Source organism: Hipposideros armiger, unplaced genomic scaffold, assembly GCF_001890085.2.
Source record: "Hipposideros armiger isolate ML-2016 unplaced genomic scaffold, ASM189008v1 scaffold_286, whole genome shotgun sequence".
In the NCBI taxonomy this organism is placed as follows: Eukaryota; Metazoa; Chordata; class Mammalia; order Chiroptera; family Hipposideridae; genus Hipposideros; species Hipposideros armiger.
The window spans coordinates 307636-327567 of NW_017731636.1; the positions used below are offsets into that span (position 1 = coordinate 307636).

At 52.3% G+C, this 19932-nt stretch overlaps 1 protein-coding gene across 1 annotated transcript in view; it reads left to right on the plus strand.

Moving 5' to 3' along the window:
* CHCHD6 (coiled-coil-helix-coiled-coil-helix domain containing 6) overlaps positions 1-11921 on the plus strand; it is a 314058-nt gene extending 302137 nt beyond the window's left edge. Inside the window, exons 7-8 of the mRNA XM_019658655.1 lie at positions 9326-9461; positions 11709-11921. Of these exons, the coding sequence (XP_019514200.1) occupies positions 9326-9461; positions 11709-11714 (142 nt within the window). The 3' untranslated portion in view covers positions 11715-11921. The remainder of the gene's footprint in view (positions 1-9325; positions 9462-11708) is intronic.
* The last annotated feature ends 8011 nt before the right edge of the window (positions 11922-19932 follow it).

Below are 19932 nucleotides of genomic sequence, written 5' to 3' on the forward strand. Positions count from 1 at the left end.
GAGAGAGAGAGAGAGAGAGAGAGAAGTGATACGTCCCAGGGCAGAATTCTGTCACAGGCAGCCTCCTTTACTGACTAAGGGGCAGCCAGTGACCAGTTTGTGTTTTGTATCCTCTTCCTCAGCTCTCAGCCTCTCAGTGGAAGGGACCTCTTGCCAGGCCTAGGATCTGAGAATAGCTGCCTCCTGCCTGAGGGATGGGGGCAGCTGGAGACCGGCATCAAGCAGCTGATAGTGATCCCACATGGCATGTGATCGATGGCAGGATCTTTGAGTTTCAGTTACCCAGGCTGAATGGCACATCGTCGATAGCGGCCAGTTAACCAAGTCCTTAGTAACCAGCTGGTCTCGTCAGCACCTCAGCCCTTGCCATGGGTTAAAGCAGAAACCTCTCGTGAATAGCTAGATTGGAGCTGACAAAGATGAATGTCTAATTCACTTGGAATCTCCTTAGTGTTGCCTGTAATAAAAAGCCTGCTCCATATACACACCCCCTGCTGATGTTTCTCTGAAATTAAATATCAGGAGGACATATAATAGCCCAATTCCACACCAGGCCAATGTTATCAGATTGATGTCAACAGTGATAATAGAAGAAGAAGTTGATGTGATTTCATTTATTAAATAAGAGAGGACACTGAGGGTTTGGGGCTGTGCATGTGAGGATGCTGCACGCACTCAGGCAGAAGACCCTTTCCCAGCCAGCTCAGAGGCCTGAGATGCTGCCCCCACCCTGCCCAGGCTGACCGTGCTGGTCAGACAACTCGCTCCCTTTCCTTTTTCCTTCCCGCCTTTCTAGTTGACGCTGCTCTTTGTTCTCAGCCTTGCATGGCTGCATATTCATCATCTTCTTCCTCACTCCTCCTCCTGTGGATCTCAGCCTGCCACCCTCTCTCACCAGTCCTCCCCCCGCTCCTCACTTCCAGTCGGCAAACCTCTGGCTCCATAGGGGAGCCCTGCCTACCATGTGATTGAGGGCAAATGTCTTTTTTGTTGTTTTGTTTCTTGCTTGGTTGTTTCTTTTTTGGAATATTTTGGAATTTTCTGAAGGCAGAGTGGAGCTAAGATGCACCGTGTGGAGAACAAGGGCTGTGGAGCCAAACACACCCGGCTTTTATCCTGGCTCCGTCTCACTGCTGTGTGACCTTGGGCAACCTCTCTGAGAATAGTCTGCCTATCTACTGAAAGGGACATAAGGCCCCACTCACGGGGTTGTTGTGGATATGCTTAGGACCTGGCACGCAGTAGGCCCTGGCAGGTATTGATTCTCAGAAGGACCAGAACCACAGGCCTGCCCAAATGTAATCTCAGACAAGGCTAGATTTTCCACCTATACTCTTTACTGAGACATAAGCGTGCCCCATGTCATCTCCCCTCCCATAGCCTGAGCCTCACCCAGATCTCTCTCTCCAGGGAAACTTTCCCCAGGAGCACATGGAGCGGTTCTACAGATCTTGTTTTGAATTATAGCCCCTCCACTTGCCAATTAAGTGAAGAACGACAAGTCAGAGGAACCCAATTCTTCTCTAGAGATAGTACCCCACAGGAGTGGCAGAAATCAGACACTGTGCAAGACCACAGAGCCTGGCACTTGCTGAATACTCTTTATAGGGTAGCTGCTGTGGCCAAGGAGCCCGATGTCATAGAAGCCGACATGTTGCTGTCTGTTGGAAGGTGACTAGTGATTTGTCGGCCTCCCACAAAATTCTACCCATCTGAAACTCCCAACTCTGCCTCTGGAGACCAGGTCAGATCCCTTTCCTATGTGGCTGACTGCATACCTTTCCTAGGGTTGCTGTGACAAAGAACCCAAATTGGCACCTCTGCACAACCAGACCGGCTTTTGCTGAAGGCTGGAGGGAGATTATGTTCTGTGCCTTTCTCCAGGCTTCTGGTATTGCTGGCAGGCCTCGGCATTCCTTGGCTTATAGACGCATCACTCCAGTCTCTGCCTCAGTCATCACTTGGCTTTCTCCCTGTGTCTGTGTCTCTGTGTCTCTCCTCTTCTTATAAAGACATCAGTCATATTGGATTAGGAGCCCTCCTTACCCCAAAATGACCTCATTCTAATTAATTATATCTGCAATGACCCTGTTTCCAATTAAGGTCGCATTCTGAGATTCCCAGAAGGACATGATTTTGGAGGGAGAATCTCCAACCCACTGACCTTTGTGTGTGCAAATAGTTCTCAGGAGCCCTTGACCCCACAACCTCACCATGTTGTCTTCTCTAGATAACCTTTTTGGCGGCAAGTGATAGACACCCAGTCCCAGCTAACATAAGCCAAAGATTGAGTGTATTAACTTGCCAGAAAGCAAAAAACAGTTCCTAGCTGCACATCGAGAAGTTCAGATGGCGTGAGGATGTGTTTTCCTCTTGGCCATGTCCATGTCTTTTGGAGGCCCAGTTTTAGGTCTTCCCTAAAGGGGACATGGTTTCAGCCCTGTACCTTTCATTGGGCCGGTGAGGCTGTGGAACTGGACTGTGCTCAATTGTGTGGCAGAGCCCTATGGAAGCTACAAAAAGCACATCTGCTTCATCTGGTGGTCGTGCATTAATGAATAATGCTTCATAAAGTTGAGTTCCCTTCCTCCTGATACCCCTGCATGGCAGAGTCTCAGGAATGGTCACCAGGCCACTCCCTCCAGGGCACACCCAGTCACATGCTTTCTTCACGCAGCTCCAAGCCCTGTGTGGAAACAGAAAGAGGCGTGTGTCAGAATCCCGTGGTGTGTGTGTCAGTGAAGGCACAGTGAGGAGGCTGCTGCAGTCAGGGAAGACTACTCAAAGCTCTGCCCTGTGAATGGCGGAGTGAGACCAGAAAGAAGGAACTGATGCAGACAGGAGGAGCCCCTGGGTCCCCAAGCCATGTTCTGGGTGCTTCGCCATGGTGTAGCTGTGCCTGGGGAGAAGTACGAGTGAGGCCAAGAAGCCAGGGGGCCGCCAAGGCCTGAGACCAGCAGCCTCGCCCAGCTAGTGAGGTGCTGGGGATACAGCCTGCCCTCTTAGGACATTCGGGCTAGTGGCACAGTGACTTCAACCACACAGCTAAACACGGATGACAGATGGCCGTAACAGGATGTGTGGGGGTCACTCAAGGGCCATGGGACTGTAGTGGGGCCGCGAGTCTGAAGTAAGGCTCAGAGCTGCTTGCTGGCCTTGTTTGTCAGATGGTGAGCATGGGCAAGCTTCTGGGTCTCTCTGAGCCACTGTTTCTTCATTTAAGATAAACTCAGGAAAAGTACAGTTCCCACCTTATAGGCTAATGCTTAGCACAGGGTCCAGTGAGCTGTAATCGCCCAAGAAATGGGTTTTTAAGCTGACTTGTATTTTAGAAATCTGTGGCCTGCTTTATGTTCTAGAAACATCACTGATTGCAGTGGAGAGGATGAGCTGGAGGTGAGGCGGCATTTAAGCGGCTGTTGTAATGACAGTACGGACAATGGGTTGGACGGGGGGCTTCTGGGAGATAAAACCTGGGACAGCTTCGTTATGGCGGGGAGGTAGGAGTGGGCTGTGGGGGAAGTGGGCTGAGGGGGGATCAGAAGCAGAAGTTGTTTGGGTTTGAAATGGTTTTAGACTTTTTGGAAAGGCGAGTGTGTTTTCAGTGGTGGAAGTAGAATGGAGGTCTAAGTGTGAAAGGCCAGTAGGAGAGAGCCTCAGGCACAGGGGTGAGAAGGAGTCACCGGCTGGCTCTGCAGAAGGCTCCTCTAGGAGGAGGCAGGGCTATGTGACACTGGGATGCCAGGGTTGCTGTGTACCCTCAGGGCACTGATGGCCCAAGAAGGGCACAAGGAGATAAGCCCTGCCACTGCAGGGAGTGGCACGCGGAGCGAAGCTGGGAGAGCGAGGGGGAGGCCATGGCGGGGGCTCTAGGAGGGCTGGGCCTCGGAAGGCCTGCACACTAGAAAGGGAGGAGGGCCTCCTAGAAGGGTCATCTTGGCCGATGGGAAGGCGTGTGGGCGTCCTCTCTGGGAGCCACCCAGAACTGGAAGAAGGGAGGAGCACGGGAGGCAGGTGACAGGCCGGTTTGGCCTCTACAGACCTGAGCCAGAGGCCCCAGGGGAGCGTCTGAGGGGGATCGAAGCCCCCTGGGGATGGAGGGTGGTTGGAGGTAGGGACAGCAGTGAGGGGCATCTAGAGCCACCCAGGCAAGGGTACACTAGGTCACCATGGATTGAGAGGATGAGTTTCCGAGCTGTTTGGGAGTTGGAATGGCTACAGCGTCAGTGTTCACTTTCACTGGAGAGAGGTAGGGCTGATATAGTAAGAAGGTAAGAGGGAGACATACAGAATGCAGGTGAGGGGAAAGCATCTAGAATGAGGGCAGGAAGAGACATGTGGAAGGGCTCCAGGTTTCTTGCTGGGGTGGTTGCCTGGAGGGATAGTGATGGCACTCACCAAGAAGGAACTAGAGAGGGGAAGTGGGCTCCTTGATGCTAGATGGTGACTTCCTATGAGAACATGATGTGTCAGTGTAACGTGGGAAGCTCGGATGGAAGGCCCCAGGGGCCTGTTGGGGTACCGGGGTCTTGAGCTCCAGAGGGTGAATTGTTGAAATGGGCCTAGGGCTTGGAGGTTGGTTGAGAAGTTCAGAGGTTTGCAGGAGTAATTGATAAGCTATCCTGGGGGTCTGTGCAGCAAAGGAAAGGAGCAAGGGGCCTTTGTGCCCCAAGGGGGTGGGGTGGGGTGTGGCAGCCCAGAGGTGGAAGGGTGTCCAGTGTGTGGTGCCTGGTGGTGAGAGTGACCTCTGCTTCTCAGATCAGGAGCTGGACTTTAGTCCAAGGGCAGCTCTTCACCTCTGTCCTCAGGGGCCTGACCACACAGGATGCACGGGAAGGAGTGTGGTTTTATTCCTAATACTTTGGTTTTTTCTGATGTTCTTATCACTACTCTCATCATGAAACATGTTATTACCACCAAGGAGGTAGAACGCTGGTTCATGGGCAGCATTGCTGGGGAGAGAGTGGTGCACAATACTGAATGCCCAGAGACCATCATGGCATTGGTGCAGCCTGGCAACCTGTGTGTGGCACTCACTCCCCAGCATCTGCGTCGCGCCCCCAGAGACTGGTCAGCCACAGGGTCTGTTGTCGGAATGGACGGGGCACTGCTTGGAGTCAGGTGGTCTCTGCTCACCTGTGCCCGCCGGTGGCCATCACGCACAGGCTCAGGGCTGTTGGTGAGGCAGGGTGTGGATGCCCTGTGTTCAGGCAGAGCAGCGTTCAGCCCGTCTCCTGAGTGCCCATGATCCTGCCAGACCGGAGGCCTCACTGGTGACAAGTCCAGAGCAGCTCTGCATGGTGGGGCTCTTCTCACCATCTGACCCCTGACCACAAAATGAAAGTGGCAGAATCAGAGCCTTGCCCCAGGTTTGTCAGACCCCAAAATCTGTGTTCTCCCTGCTGGTCCACAGAGCACCACACTCAGTTGTCTGCTGACTCGTTGGAGAAGGGATGCCATGATTGGCGCGTTAAGGTTCCTGGGGAAGGAGGCTCCAATGAGGTCTGGCAAGCCCTGAACTGGAACTGGAATGATATGGAAGCTTAGGTTATAGGGAGAGGGACATGTTCAGACAGGATCCCACCGTCAAGCCCACATCTGGGGTTTCCGCCCCCAGAGCCTCCTGTCTTAGCTCTGCTCTACCAAGTTCCACCAGTAACCCCGGCCTCCCTTCCTCAGCTCTCCTCCCAGCTCATCTGACCCCTGCCCCACCTTCGTGTCCCACATTGGCCACTAGGTTGTTAGTGAGAGTGGCACTTCACAACATGCGCTGTCATACACGCTCCTGTCTGGTCTTCATCAGCCTCAGGGCAGGCAGTGTCCCCATTGTGCAGATGAAGAAAGTAAGGGCCAGGGAGGTGAGCGACATCCTAAGCAATGCATGTGAGGCTTCTGATTTGGGAGACGTTCACCACTTCAAAGCCACCAAGACCACTAGGTGTTAGTACACACAGGGATGCTCGCAGTCGTGGATGGCCCCAGACAGGAGAAGGAACAGGACTTATCTCAATCCCTAGAAAGTTCACAGCATGCTATAGATACATTTTTTTTGTGTGCATTTGAAGAGCAGCTGTTCACAAGACTGAATGTTTCTAAAAATCTGAGCAGTTTCTTATGCAGTGTAAACAAGGTTACCATGGACCAGGGCCGGTGGGACTGTGCTTGGATAGAATGCAACTGCTTTTTTGAGTGGTTTGACCCCAGTCCTAGCCCTGCCCTCCTTCAGAGAAATCCTTTTATTTGGCAATCTGTGCTCTCCCTGTCCTCTCTCATTCAGAGCCGTTTTGCAGGCAAAAGGGTGAAATTTCTTCCAGTTGACATTTGCCTGCCATCCTATCTCTTCATATTGTTCCTGATAAATCCCTGAGGAGGGACGCCTCTGCAGCCCCAGAGGTGGTGCTAGTGTGGAGGGGATGGATTTCAACATGGCCCAGTTTCTCCTGATCTGGGAGCCCACTGGGTGTTTGATGGGATTTGCCCTCAAAATGTACAGGGGCCCCTGTCCAGGGACCTGGAACCAAAGGAGGAGGGGACAGAGGGAGAGGAACGAGTTATGAAGAAACTGCTCTGCCCATTTATAACCTGCAGAGTGAGGGTCAGTGTCTCTGTGTAGGTTTGGAGAGGGCGAGGCTCCACAGGGCCAGGGCTCTGGCTCCAGGACAGCTCGGCCACGTGGACCCCACCTGTCCTGTTCCAGAACACCTCTCCACATAGACCTGTAAGCCTTGTACAGACCTACAGCTCAGAACAGCTCTGCCCCTACTGAGCCTGGTGCTTCCCCAACCAAGGAGGTCTGCTGTGCCTGCCAGCTACCAGGCTACTGCCAGGGACAGGCCCTCATGGGGGTCTCCTGACGGTGGGGTGCTGCTTCAAGGGAGTGCAAAGGAGGGTGCAGTAAAACCTGTGCCCGTGAGCACTCCTGCTGCAGGGGCAGCGCCCGGGGAGCAAGAGCAGAGTAGGGCTGGTGTGAAGGACAACAGAGGTGCCAGGAGAAAGCCCACGGAAAGACATGGCCTCCTAGGCTGCAACCTGCCAAGGACAGGTCTGAAATGGGAAAGGAGAGACCCACGCCTCCCCAAAACAAGATTTAAACAAAGAGGGGGAGGCCGTGGGATGGAGGGCAGAAAGCAAAGATCTATGACTTCACGGCTTTCCCAAGGGAGAACATCCGAACAGCTGGAATGGAAGCAGTAGGCGGAGTTGGAAAGAGAACTCACCTGAGAGGAATTCCATCCAAAGGCTGGCTGTCCTCAAGAAAAATTCGTTTCAAGAGGCCCACAATTACACACATGCATGTCAAAGTTTTTACATACAAAAATGAAGAGACATTCTACAAGCAAGCATTGGAGGAATCGGGTGGTCACCCCTCTGTACCCCAGTTGTGATCTGCCCCAGATGACTCTGTAGAGCCCAATGAGAAGATCCCCTGAATCCGAGGAACCCATCCATCTCCTGAGAAGAGAAGAAGTAGGAAATCTAACACCTCATCTGTTCTTTGTGGACACGAACCAGAACTGTGACCTCAAGGACAAGAATAGCCTCGTCCCCGTGGTCACATCCTCAGAACCTGATGGAATCCCGTTTCCCTGGAGAGCCTGGCCAGCAGAGCTTCCTCGGCCTTCCGCTCCCCTCCTTTCGGGGAATGGGAAGGCTGTTTCTCCTGGCACATCCTTCACCTTTTGTCTCAAACCTTTGCATTGGTGTGGTGTGGTGTGGCACATCCCTCCCACTTCTTTAGTTTATAAACTCTCATTTTTGTTCAAGTCCTAGGCCTGAGTCTTATTGGTCTTAGCTAAACATGTTCATTTCACTCGCCTTATTAGTGATGGTTTTAGAGGTGGGCATATTACCTAGTTCTGGCCAGTGGGGAAACGAGAAAGCTGATGTTTGTGAGACAGCAGGCCTGAGATGACAGCCACCATGCAGGGATGGTTCAGGGGAAGGAGGGGGACCCAGGCTGCCATGGCATCATTGATGACACAGCAGCACCGGAAGTGCTACCACCAGACTTACAGTAAGACAGTAAATCCTGGGTGTCTTACTTCCTTAAGCTGATGAGTATTCTGTTCCTTGCTGTTCGTAACTGATGAACTTGGTGTCTTTGAGTTATTTTAAAATAATAATGGTGCTGCTCTGTTCCAGCACCTATTGCATGGATAGACTTTTAAAATATAGAGATCCTCAGCCGGGAGAATTATTCACCTACAAGTCCCCCGTGCAACAGGAGCAGAGCTGCATAAAACATATAGTGATCCTTTCATTGCTGAGAACCTTGGGGAGTGGTTTTCTGCATTTTTACAACTCCCACTGAATGCCCTGAGCCATACATGGTGTTTATGCTTAGAGGCTGCATCGGGTGTTTTGATTCTAGCTATGGCTGTGAAGGTTCCTGTGTGGCCCTGGCCTGAAAACCAATCTGTGGAAACAGTGCAAGCCAAACGATGTAAAAAAATACATGGCTCGCCCACTTCCTCCGTGTGACCTTGGGCAAGTTACTTAACCTCTCTGTGCCCCAGTGTCCTGATTTGTAACCAGATAATAAATAATAGTGTATGTTGCACAGAGCTGTTAGGAGTGATAAGTAGGGTGGGGCCTAGCACAAAGGCAGCATTGTAGCATGAGTGTGTGTGTGTGTGTGTGTGTGTGTGTGTGTGTGTGTAGGGGGGAGGAGGAGAGAGAGAGAGAAAAGAGGAGGGGCAAGGGGCAATGGGGGAGGAGTCAGGAGGAGACACACCAAAGAGGAGCCCAAGGACACACTGGTCACCAACTTTAACTTAATCTTTTTTCACTTTTTTGTTTTTGTTTCATATTTTGCAAAACAAAAATTCAATTTTTGTAGGTTCTAAACATCCTTTGATAAACAAAGAAAGAAACATAATAAAGTACCCCCAAAATACTGCAGTGATTATCTTTAGGAAGTGAGATTCTGAAGTTTTCTTTTTTAGATGTTTCTACACGTATAGTATTCCAGTTTTTCTCATTGGGCATGTATTAGTTTTGAAATCAGAAAAACAACTTTGTTTGAGAAAGTAGCTGCAATGTGTATGACACAATCGGGTGTACACCTAGGTGGGAACTGCCCTGGGATGCAGTAAGCATTGGTATGGGGGTCTTCCAACTGGCTTCCCAGGCCCTCTCCCCACCACGTCTTCTGCTGTTGAGCCTCAGCCCCCACAGCACCCCACTTCCTTCTACCCCCTGGTTCTCTTTGAGGCATAACTGGATGCTGATGGCTGGCCAGTGCTGAGCCCACTGCCTGACCCATGGTGTTGAGTCCCTGCCCACTGGGACCAAGCCCCAGGCTTGCCTGCTCTCTCTCCCACAGGCCCCGAATGCTGGAGCCCGCGTGCTCAGGGCTGCAGGCCCAGATCCTACACTGCTACCGTGACCACCTGCACGAGGTGCTCCTGTGCTCGGACCTGGTCAAGGCTTACCAGCACTGCGTGAGTGCTGCCCACAAGGTAAAGACCCCGGTGCTGGGCTGCTGGGGCTGTGGGAGGCAGGAACTGCAAGTGCTGACAAAATTCTGCCGTCTTTGTCTGCTACATCAGACATGCTAACCTTGAGGTCTCTGCCTTTTGCACACTGAGGGACTCTTAGGCCTGTATTTCCTCAGTCACCTCCTGGTTCAGGCGTCCTGCCCACTGTTCCCATCAGTGTTCTTGGACATCTGGGCTAGGAAAAGGGGGCCCTGTGCATGCTGCGCCCCACTAGGCCGGGTCTGGGAGCAGCACTGGATAAAGTCAGGCCCTACATTCAAGGGGCCAGCCATCCAGTTAAGGGCAATGGGATCATGGAGGAGGGCCCATGGTGCAGGGCAGGGGTCAGAAAGGGCAGGGATAGCCCTGTGGAAGGGGAAGGGCCTTGGGGTTCCAGAGGCGGAAGAGTGGGTGTGACCTGCCTGAGAGGGTGAGGGGACTGAGGGGACCTCACTGCCTTCCCTACTTCTGTGCTGGTCTGCAGGGATGCAGGGCCCAGTTTCTGGTGAGTGGGCTCAGGCCTCGGGGCTGCTGCTGTCCCAGATGTCTGAGACTGGCAGCAGCCCTTCCCCGAGACGTGGTCCCAAGGCCGTGCCCTCCTTTCCTGACCCTCCCAGCCACTCCTGCTCCCCCCCCCCACTTCCCTAATTCCTATTTCTCTTCTAGACCGTCCCGTCCCCCTTCCAGGCCCAGCAGCACACGGCTTCAGGCAGGACCAGGCCCCTCCCAACCCTGACACAGCACTTTAGCACCTAGAATAGGCAAGTCCTTCACTCTGTGGGCGCCTTGGCTTGGACTCACCAGAAGGCTGATGTGTTTCTCTAAAAAGCCGTGGGATGGGGCCTTCTTCCCATGGAAAAGTCTCTTTTGCCCAAGTAGGAGACAAGCTGCTGTGGGTACTGGTAGTGGAAAGGCTAAGGTTAGAGGCCAAGTGGCCCTCAGGCCTGGTCTGGCAGAGTCTGTCTGCCGCCCCACAGCCTGGCCTCGCCATTCTGTCAACCAGGTCTAGGCTCTATCCAGCTCACACCTGCCCTGGGCCAGGCACAGCCCTCACGGAAAGCTGTTTGCTCAACTTCAAGTTAAGTAGAAAGGACACTGCCAACCATCGCTGTAGAACTGTAGACGGAAGGAGCTGGGAGCTAAGCCGGCTTGCTGGACCACACCAGGTGGGCCGTGGAACAGGCGGCTCTCCCATGTCCTTACACATCTACCGAGGTCTTTGTGAAAGCTTGCACAGAATACCTTTCCTGACAGGATCGACAGGCCCTTCCAAGCCCCTGATCATCACACACCTAACTTTTTCTACCAAGTGAAAGACGTACCAAGGGGTCCCCCTTAGCATTCTAGCAGAGCCTCGACTTTGTCCTCCCTCTCTCCATCCAGGCCCCACGTCTGTGGCAGTTGTCAGCCCCTCCCTCCAGCAGAGTACATCTTTAACACACAAGCTCACCAATGTAGCTTCATTGCACCAAGGCATAGATATGATCACAAAGGAAGGCAGATTGTATTTAACTCCAGTGTGCTCTTTGTAGCTCCAGCATGCCCGAGAGAGACTCTGGGGCACTGCCAGGCCTGCCTCCCTCCTTCCATGCCCACCCATCCTCCGCTCAGGAAAGAATGTTCGACCTGACTCCTAAAGGGCCTCAGAGCCAGACCCTCTGATTGCACTCTGTGTGTGAGAGGCAGCCAGTGTCAGAGACACTCCGCTGCTCCCTCCCAGCCTCTGCCACAGAAAGCCCCTGACAGAGCCAGGGATGGGGATTCAAGGATCCCACATCTCTGGCAGCAGGAACTTGGCACAGGACAGAGGCCCACCTGGTTAGGAGCTATGCAGGAGGCACCTCCCAGAGCCTGGGCAAGCTCCAGCCCCTGTGCATGTGTGTGGATGTAGACAGCAAGCAACAGCCTGAGTGTGAGGAAAGTCAGAGAGAGCAGAAGGGGGACCTCAGTGGGGCTGAAGAGAGTTGGGCTGAGACCTGTCTATCCACAGGGGCAGGGAGGTCCATGTTAGCTGGTCCCTGCAGACACGTGTTGAGTGGGCACTGGACGTGGAGGTGAAGAGTCCCAGTCCCGGGTCTCAGAAGCAGCCACAGAGGACCATCTCCAGTAAACAGTCACACTCTCGGGCAGCCCAAGAGCCTGGGCCCTCTTGGAGCTGAGGTCTGGGGGTGTGCGGGGTTCCCGGCAGAAGAGGGCCCTCACTGAACTCTGACCTATTCTCCTTTGTAGGGTTGAGAAGCAGCGTCATTCTTGGCCCTGGCAGTAACGTAGAGCCCTGAAGAAGGACCAGTTATGAGACCATAGCCCACAGACCCCCGGGCCACAGCCATTTCCTGCCGGGTGCCCAAGATGCCCCTGTGCTTGGGGCCGCCATGTGCTTAAGAAAGGGAGGATGTGCTACTGTCCAAAAACAAATAAAGCAACTGTCTTTGTTTTCAGTCATTCCCTTGGCTGGCAGACAATCACTGCTACTTCTTCTGTGTAGCCCTGTGCTGGGCCTGGTGACATAGGCTGGCAAGACAGGCTGCACACCTTGCTGAGCACCTAGCCTAGCAGTGGAGACGGCGGGAACCCATAATTCTGCTGCAGCCACAGAAGCAGGTATGAGATAAAATGAGGGGAAAGCGGTTCTTTCTAGGGACAGACCCGTGAGAATACGCCAGCTTCCTGAGAGAGGCTCTGCCTAAGCTCCAATTCAAAAGCTGAGTGGATGACTGCTGGGCAGGCAAGAGACTTTTAGATTAGGATTCCAGATGCAGGCTTGGGGGAGCACAGACTGTGGACAGCTGGGCATTTGCAGAGACCAAAGTGAGGGCCGGGCAGGGAAGGGGGTGGATGCCAGGCCGAGGTGCTAGGGGGTCTCCAGCAGGGACCCTGCAGCACTGTCCAGTTCCTCTGATGCCACACATGCTGGGGGGGGGGGTAGGCTCAACTGGGGCAGGACACCTGAGGGCATGATAAACGGGAGGTTGGTGGGGTGGGCCAGGGGACAGACTAGGCCCAGCTCAGGGGCTAAAATTAGCAAGACTCGGTTTGAGTGGGAGAGGGGAGGATCGAGGATGATTTCCAAATTCTGGCATGTGTGCTGGTGATTCTATGGACTGAAATGAGGGAACACAGGGCATTGAGAGGAGCAGATGACCGCTGGGTTTGAGATGTGCTCTGCTCAGTTGGTGTCCAAACACTGGCCTGCTTGTCCTTGACCTTTGGCAGGACCCCCAGCTAAGGCGCCTTGAGCACCTCAGGCTGCACTGTGGCCTAGCGCAGCGCTGAAGCAGCAAGAGGAATTTGGGACGGAGTTTCTGATCTGCTAACCGCTCTGCTGGTGACCTTGGATGTCCTGCTAAAGTTCATTTGAAGAGCCCCAAGCTACCTGGAGCTAAGAGCCTGCAATCTTGACTCAGGCTTTGAAACCCTAACATCTCTGCTCATCCCCAGATTCTCACAACCAAAGCTCAAGTGAGGGTTAAGCCTTAGCAGTGTCCAGTTGTCTGGGCAGGTATCACAAGGCAGTTTTATTCAGTCAGGCTGCATATTGGCTGAGAAGAAAATAGCTTTGGGAGATGCCCTCTCTAGAAGTTCTGGATCAGTTTACCAAAACAAACTAGGAGACGTTCAGAAAACATGCAGAAGTGAGCAGCTAGGGTAGGTGTCAGGGTGCCCTGGCCTGAGCCTCCTCCCAGTGTCCGCCGGGCAGCCCAGGGAGGGGGCTGGCCCTCCGCAAGGTCATCCTGGTGGGGTCACAGGTCACCTGGCTGATAGAACTTAAGTGATATCAGAACCATTGTTCAGCCAGAAACTGCTGATGCCCTTCTGAGACTCCCTCAGAAGCCTCTGGTGTCTGGGGCTTTGTCCAACTTCCAAATCTCACAGGAAAAACTCTCAGACTCCATCCTCCTACCCAGGAGTCAGTTGGGGGCACCTATGTGTGTGTGCAGGTCTTCATGCACCTGTCCACCAGCATATATAGGTGTGTGTGTGTGTGTGTATGTACATATGTACATGTGTACTTGTGTTTGTGCACAAGCAACCAGCCATGTTTACTACCTACTAATGCTCCTGGCCTCTCTCTACTTGGATGTCAGCCCATTTCCCTGACTTCCCTGGAGTCAGAACCGGGCTTCCCTTGCCTGATCTCCATCCCACCCCTACTGGGGACTTAAGGTGTGCGTGTCCATTGTGTTGGAGTGTCAGTGTGTGTGTGTTGGGGGGGAGGTGTGCATGTGCTCAGGTACAGACTGCATATGCGTGTGCACCTATGCATGGACTGCTTATGTGTGGACCTGCATCTCCAGTCCCTCCACATGGCCATACCTGATAGGAAGTCAGGCCTCAGAGAACACTGCATGGGTGAGGGGTATGTCCAGTGGGGTACAGACCGGGAGGCAGACATTTCTGGGCTTAGGTCCCAGCTGGATGACTATTGAAAGGGATTGTTAATACTCATCCCACCCAGTTGTGGGGGATTAAATATGATGATACTGGCTGTGACATCCAGGGTGCAATAGGAAACCAGAAAGCACTATGATTATTTAAACAGAGGCAATTGAAAGCAGAGTTGATCACAAAGGAGATGGAGGACTGAAACCGCAAATGGGATGGGATGGTAACCCAGAAATGAGCGACAGTGGGAAGCTTCCATTGCCCCAGGGCTAAAGGGACAAAGGGAAGAGGCAGGACTGCCCAGTGGGAGCTGGCACCACAGAGGCCCTGCTCAGGGGATCTGGAGCCACTGAGGGGACACAGCTACTGTGAAAGGTGCTGCCTGTGGGCTGTCTCCTCCCGCCCTCCAACCTCCCTTCTATCATGCTTCCCACTGGCTGAACCTATCGGGGATCGGAGGGCAAGGCAGCTCAAAACCGCCCCATGCATGAAGGAGTGGTGCAGAGACTCAGGACCGAAAGCAGGCTAGCAGGAAGCACTTCGGCATGACCTTGGGGGTGCGCTGGGCAGGCATGTGTGCCTGTGCTTGGGTGGGTGTGAATAATGGTGGCAGTGGCAGTGTGTGCACACACCTGTGTGCATTTCAGCTTGTACGGGCACATGATGGCCAACTTTCAGGGAATAGTCCCAGCCATCAATCAGTCCCATCAGATACTTACCACGTGCCAGGTACTCTCCTTTACCCTTCATAAATACTAACTCGTTTAGTCATACACAGCCCTACGGGGTGGTTACTGCTCTTACTGCCCCACTTTACAGATGAGGAAACTGTGGCCCAGAGAATGGGAGTAACCAGCCTCAGATTTCAGTGCTCAGTGCTGATGCTGTGTCTCCTGTTGGAAGAGGGATTCTGGCTGCATTCTGGGCCAGGCCCAGGAATGTCCAGAGTCTTGGTTCTGCCCTGCTCCAGGGACCCAGCTGAGGGGGCCAATCCTGTACCCTTTCCCCAGGGCCGGCTACCCAGATGAGGAGTGTGGCCCTTGGCAGAAGGCTAGAGTTCATTACTTCCAACATCATTACCGAGCTGGAGAGCCCAGCGATGCCAAGGCAGAATCTGAGCCCTGGGGCAGGACCTCCTGTGAGGTACCAGTTCCTACCCACTGGGAGATAGGGGCCCTGCCTCAGACACACACTGCCACCTCATCCACCCATGATTGCTGCTGCCCGTGCCCGATGCAGACATGGCCTCAGATAGGCAGAATCATTGCAGGTGGCTGGGGTAGGGACAAGAGTAGGTCATGGAGGAAATGTCCAATGTGCACTGGACATAGGAGGGAGCCGAGTGTCACTGCAGATGTGGAGAGGGCCCTTCACTCTGGCCACCACTGGAAGAGGGGACACTGTGGCCTCCCAGGAGGACACATTTGGTGAAATGCATCAAAAGCCTTTTGAAGTGTGCAGACTCACAAAGAAAAAACAAAGAAGTGACCCCCACACCTCCCACAAATTCATCTGTATGTTGTTTACAAGAGACATCACTTTAATGCTGAGGGCACAGGTTGCTTGAGAATAGAAGAATAGAAAAATATATACCTGCACACTCTGAGAAAGCTGGTCCTGTTACTATCAGACAAGGTGGAAAAGACAAGGAGTGCTGTGCACAACAGAGGAGCCGTTTCAAATAGTAACAGGGACAACTTGCAGGGAGACTTAAAAATCTTTCTACATGTACACCTGGCACAAGAGCAAAATACATGAAGCAAGATCGACAGAACAGAAAGGAGAAACAGCCAAATCCATAATAGTCAATCGGAGCTTTGGGAACATACATCCTCAGCCCAGTGATGGCAGTTCAATGGCTCAAAGGAAGTCAGAGTGCACAGGTCCTGTGTCCTGGGTGTTTATCCCGGCCCTTGCTCAATCTCTGCAGTGTTCAGCAGCATGCCATGGAGAATCAGAGTGCGGCAGACTCAGCTCCAACCCTGAGTCCAGCAGCAATTCCTGAGCCTCTAAGCCTATCTTCCTCATCTATAAAAGGGACATAGTCACAGGTGCCATCCCCTAGAGGGTGGTGATGATAGGTGTCCTTCAGGTAGTGCTCATGAGGGTGAGTGCAGAAGAGGCCTGTCAGATAGATCTCCTTCAGGGCTGGCAGTAGACAGCCATCGACCCCAAGTCCTCTCCCTTTGCTGAGGAACTGCTTCACCAAAGTCATGCCCCAGGAGGCCAGGACTATACCCAATTACTGCTTGATGAGGGGGTTGGATAAAGGACGGGCTCCTATGCCCCAACTTGGAGCAAATGGAAGGGCGTCCCAACCCGGGATCTGGGCAGAGCCTCAGTGAAACTACTTGGCAGCCCAGCTTGTCTCCCTGCCCTCTGCTTCTTCCCCTTAGTAAGTGTTGACCCCAAGGGCACCCCCTAATAAAGGCCTGCAGGTTCATCTCTGCCTCAGAGTTGGCTTCTCTGTTCTTGTTATTATATCCTTGGCACTATGAAAACAATGGCAACACCTGGTCCATCCCCCTGAGCTTATAGTCTAGCAGGAGAGCTGACATTGGAACCCAGTTGTGATGAGGCCCCTGGGGAGAGGCCCCCGGAGCTTTGGCCCAGGGTGCCCAAGCTGTGGCATCAGGGAGCGCTTCTCTGAAGAGTTGAGGTTTAGGCCGGGATCCAAGGGCTCAGCCAGAGTTGGACAGGTAAAGCGACTGCTTTGTTTATCATAGTGTTTATAATAATGGCAAAATCCTGGAAACAACCTAAATGCCCAATAATAGGGGATACAGTGAATAAAATGTGATAAGATAGTTCTGCAGACACTAATGATAGTGACATGGGATACATAGTTATATGTATATATAGTGACATGGGATACATAGTTATTAACATTGAACTCCACGCACTCTATTTTAAGAAAATAAGTAAGGGCCGGCCGAGTGGCGCGATGGTTAAGAACTCGCTTGGGATGCCAGAGGGCCCCGGTTCGGATCCCACATATGAGGGCCAGTGACACTGCCCTCTACAGCTAAGATGCTGAACAACAGTTCAACCTGGAGCTGGGCTGCCGTGAGTCGCTGGCGACGGCGTAGGCTGCAGTCCCTGTGGCAGTGGGTTGCCATGGGCTACCGTATGTAGCCAGCAGCCAGCGTGAGCGGCCAGCAGCCGCAGTGAGCGGCCGTCCAGAAGCCGGCGACTGATCTGCCTCGCCAGGGAAGAGCGCAATGATGGTGCCAACTTGGGCCAGTGAAGCAACACCCTCCACAACTAGACTGAAGAACAAAACGACAGCAACTTGTCTGTTCCCCTTCCCCCAATTCCCCATCACTGTCCCCAACCCCCCAATTACCCAATAAAAATCTTTAAAAAAAAAAAAAAAAGAAAAGAAGTAAAATATTCTGTATGACCCAGTTTTTGGATGAAAACATCACCTAGACATATGTAAAAATGCACACCCACATAAAAAGTCCAAAGGGTTATACACCAAAATCTTATAGTGCTTTTCTCTAGGAAACAGGATTATGGGTGTGTTTTGACCTGAACATTTTTATAAACTAGCCCCCAGACTCGATGCTTCCTGAATGCCCTTGGCAGGTGCAGCCCTCTCTAGCCTGGGCCCTGGGTCAGGGTGACCCAGGGCCCTCTCTTTGTGAGGGCTACTGGCCCAGTGGTTGCCCCTTGGCAGAGTCTGGCTCTCCTCAAATAGAGCTTTTCCCGCCTACTAAGCAGAGGCAGCCAAGTTGGGAGAGGAATAAGGCAGGGCCCAAAGTGTGCCAGGAGGGAGGCCTCTGGAGGCCTAGGGAATTGCAGTGGCAGGAGGCATTCCTTAGTTATTCATCTTTTGCACAACAAACATCGGTATTGAATGCCTACTACATGTAGTCCTGGTTCTAGAGCTGGAGATACAGCACTGAGCAAAAATAGGGACCCTGCTTTCAGGAGCATGGAGATCAGTAAGGGAGACAGACAAGATAAAATTAATGCTATTGGATGTTATGCTAATGGGGGCACAGTGGGGCCTGGGAGCATTAGGGGTGCCGGTTGCCGTTTCCTGTGAGGACAGGACACCTGCACCTCCACTCCTTGGTGTGGAGGTTCCCACTCCCAGATAAGGCAGCTGGCAGCATCTCCCTGGCCCGATAACCAGCGTGGCCAAATCCAGGTTGCTCTTAAGGAAAAACACTTCCACTTCATACCTGATAACCTGCCTCATTAAATTTAATGGACCGGTTATTCCTGTTAAATAAACTTCAACTAATTATGAAAAACATTTGCTGAAGTTTGACTGTGGAACAGATAAACCAATTACATGGGTATTCAGCCTCAAAACAAGCAGCAATGAAGTGGGCTGCCGACTACAACAGGTGGGAGTGGGGGGGAGAGCGGGTGGAGCACCTGGAATTCAGGGAGCCCCCACCCCTCCGCACTTCCTTTCCAGAGTTCAGTGGGCCTCAAGAGTCAGTGACCTGGAAAGATGGGCAGACTGGAACCCAGACAGGGGCTGACTCAAGCCCCGCCTCAGTCAGGATCCCTTTAGCACAAGTGACAGTACCCTAGCTCAAAGGGGCTTAAACAAAAAGAGTGTGTTGGCTCATGTAATTGGAGAGTCCAGAAGGAAGGCTCAGGCATGGCTGGATCTAAGAGCTTCAACAGTGATTGGGACCTGGTCCCTCTCTTTCCTAGCTCTGTTCTGTGTCACCTTCGTTCTTGGGTTCCGTGAAGTGCCCCAGCGATTCATGCCGTATAGAGTTTCTCTTTCCCTCTAGCTCCAGCTTGGGGTTTAGGGGCAGATAATAAGTTATCTACAGCAGAGAAAGTGATACCAGGAACCTCTCAGGAGAGGCCAATAAACATATGAAAAAATGCTCCACATTCTTATGACTCATCAGGGAAATGCTAAACAAAACCACAAAGAAGTACCTTTGCACAGACAATACCAGGTGCTGGTGAGCACGAGCTACCTCCAGGGCCCTTGTACACTGCTGCTAGGAGTGCAGAATGATTAAACTACTTTGGAAATTGGCTTGGCAGTTTCTTATAAAGTTAAATATCCACCTACAGTCTGATGCAGCAAGTTTACTCCTGGGTCAATATCCAAGAAAATGAATACGCATGGCGTCTAGATGGTACATATAGGAATGTTCATATGGCTTTATTCGTAACAGCCAAATTGTTCATGACAGTAGAATGGGTAGGTTGTCATTCATACAACAAAATACTACTTAGTAAAGAAAAAGAACAAACTAGGACTCTGGTAATGATAAGGATGAATCTCACATCTCATGGGGAGAGGAAGGCCAGATAGAGAGGAGTCCACGCTTGTCTTAGCTTCCTAACAAATGACCACAAACCAGCCGCTTGCAACCACACAGCCACGGGTCAGGAGCCCTGGCACAGCTGAGCTGGGCCCCTGCTAGTGACTCATGAGGCTGCAGTCAAGGCATGGTCAGGCTAGGCTCCTCTCCCAAGTTCCCCTGGCCTCTGGCAGCACTCCTTTCCTTGTGGCTGTAGGATGGAGGCCACCCCCGTCCCTAAACCACGTGACTCTCACAGGGCCTCACTCAACACTTCTTCAAAGCCAGTGAAGTTGTCTTTTATGTGACCATGTGAGAGAGGTCCCTCACTTTTGCCCTAGCCTATCAGTTAGAAGCAAGTCACACACTTATGGGGAGGGTTATACAACACTGTGACTCACTAGAGGGCAGTCCTGGAGGATTCCATTTCTATGAAGTTCAAGAGGGAGAGGGAGGTATCTTGAGATAGCTCTTGTGGAATAATCTCAAAAGAGCTGTTGGTAAGAGAAAAGAAAAAATAAATAATGAAGGGGGTTCAGAGTAGGGGTCTAGTTTGTATCTTTTGAGAAAACAGAGAGGCAAGACTCTTCATAGGTGTCTGCATTTGCTTGGAAGTGTGCCATGTCTCTGAGCTGAGGGCCCAGTCAGAGGGAGACTGACTTCACTGTGTATCCTTTTGTGTACTATTTGGATTTTTTTTTACCATGAGATTATATTTTAATAATTAAAAGGACAGTTTTAATTGTTAAAAAAAAAAAAGGCCAGACCTCTTGGAAAGT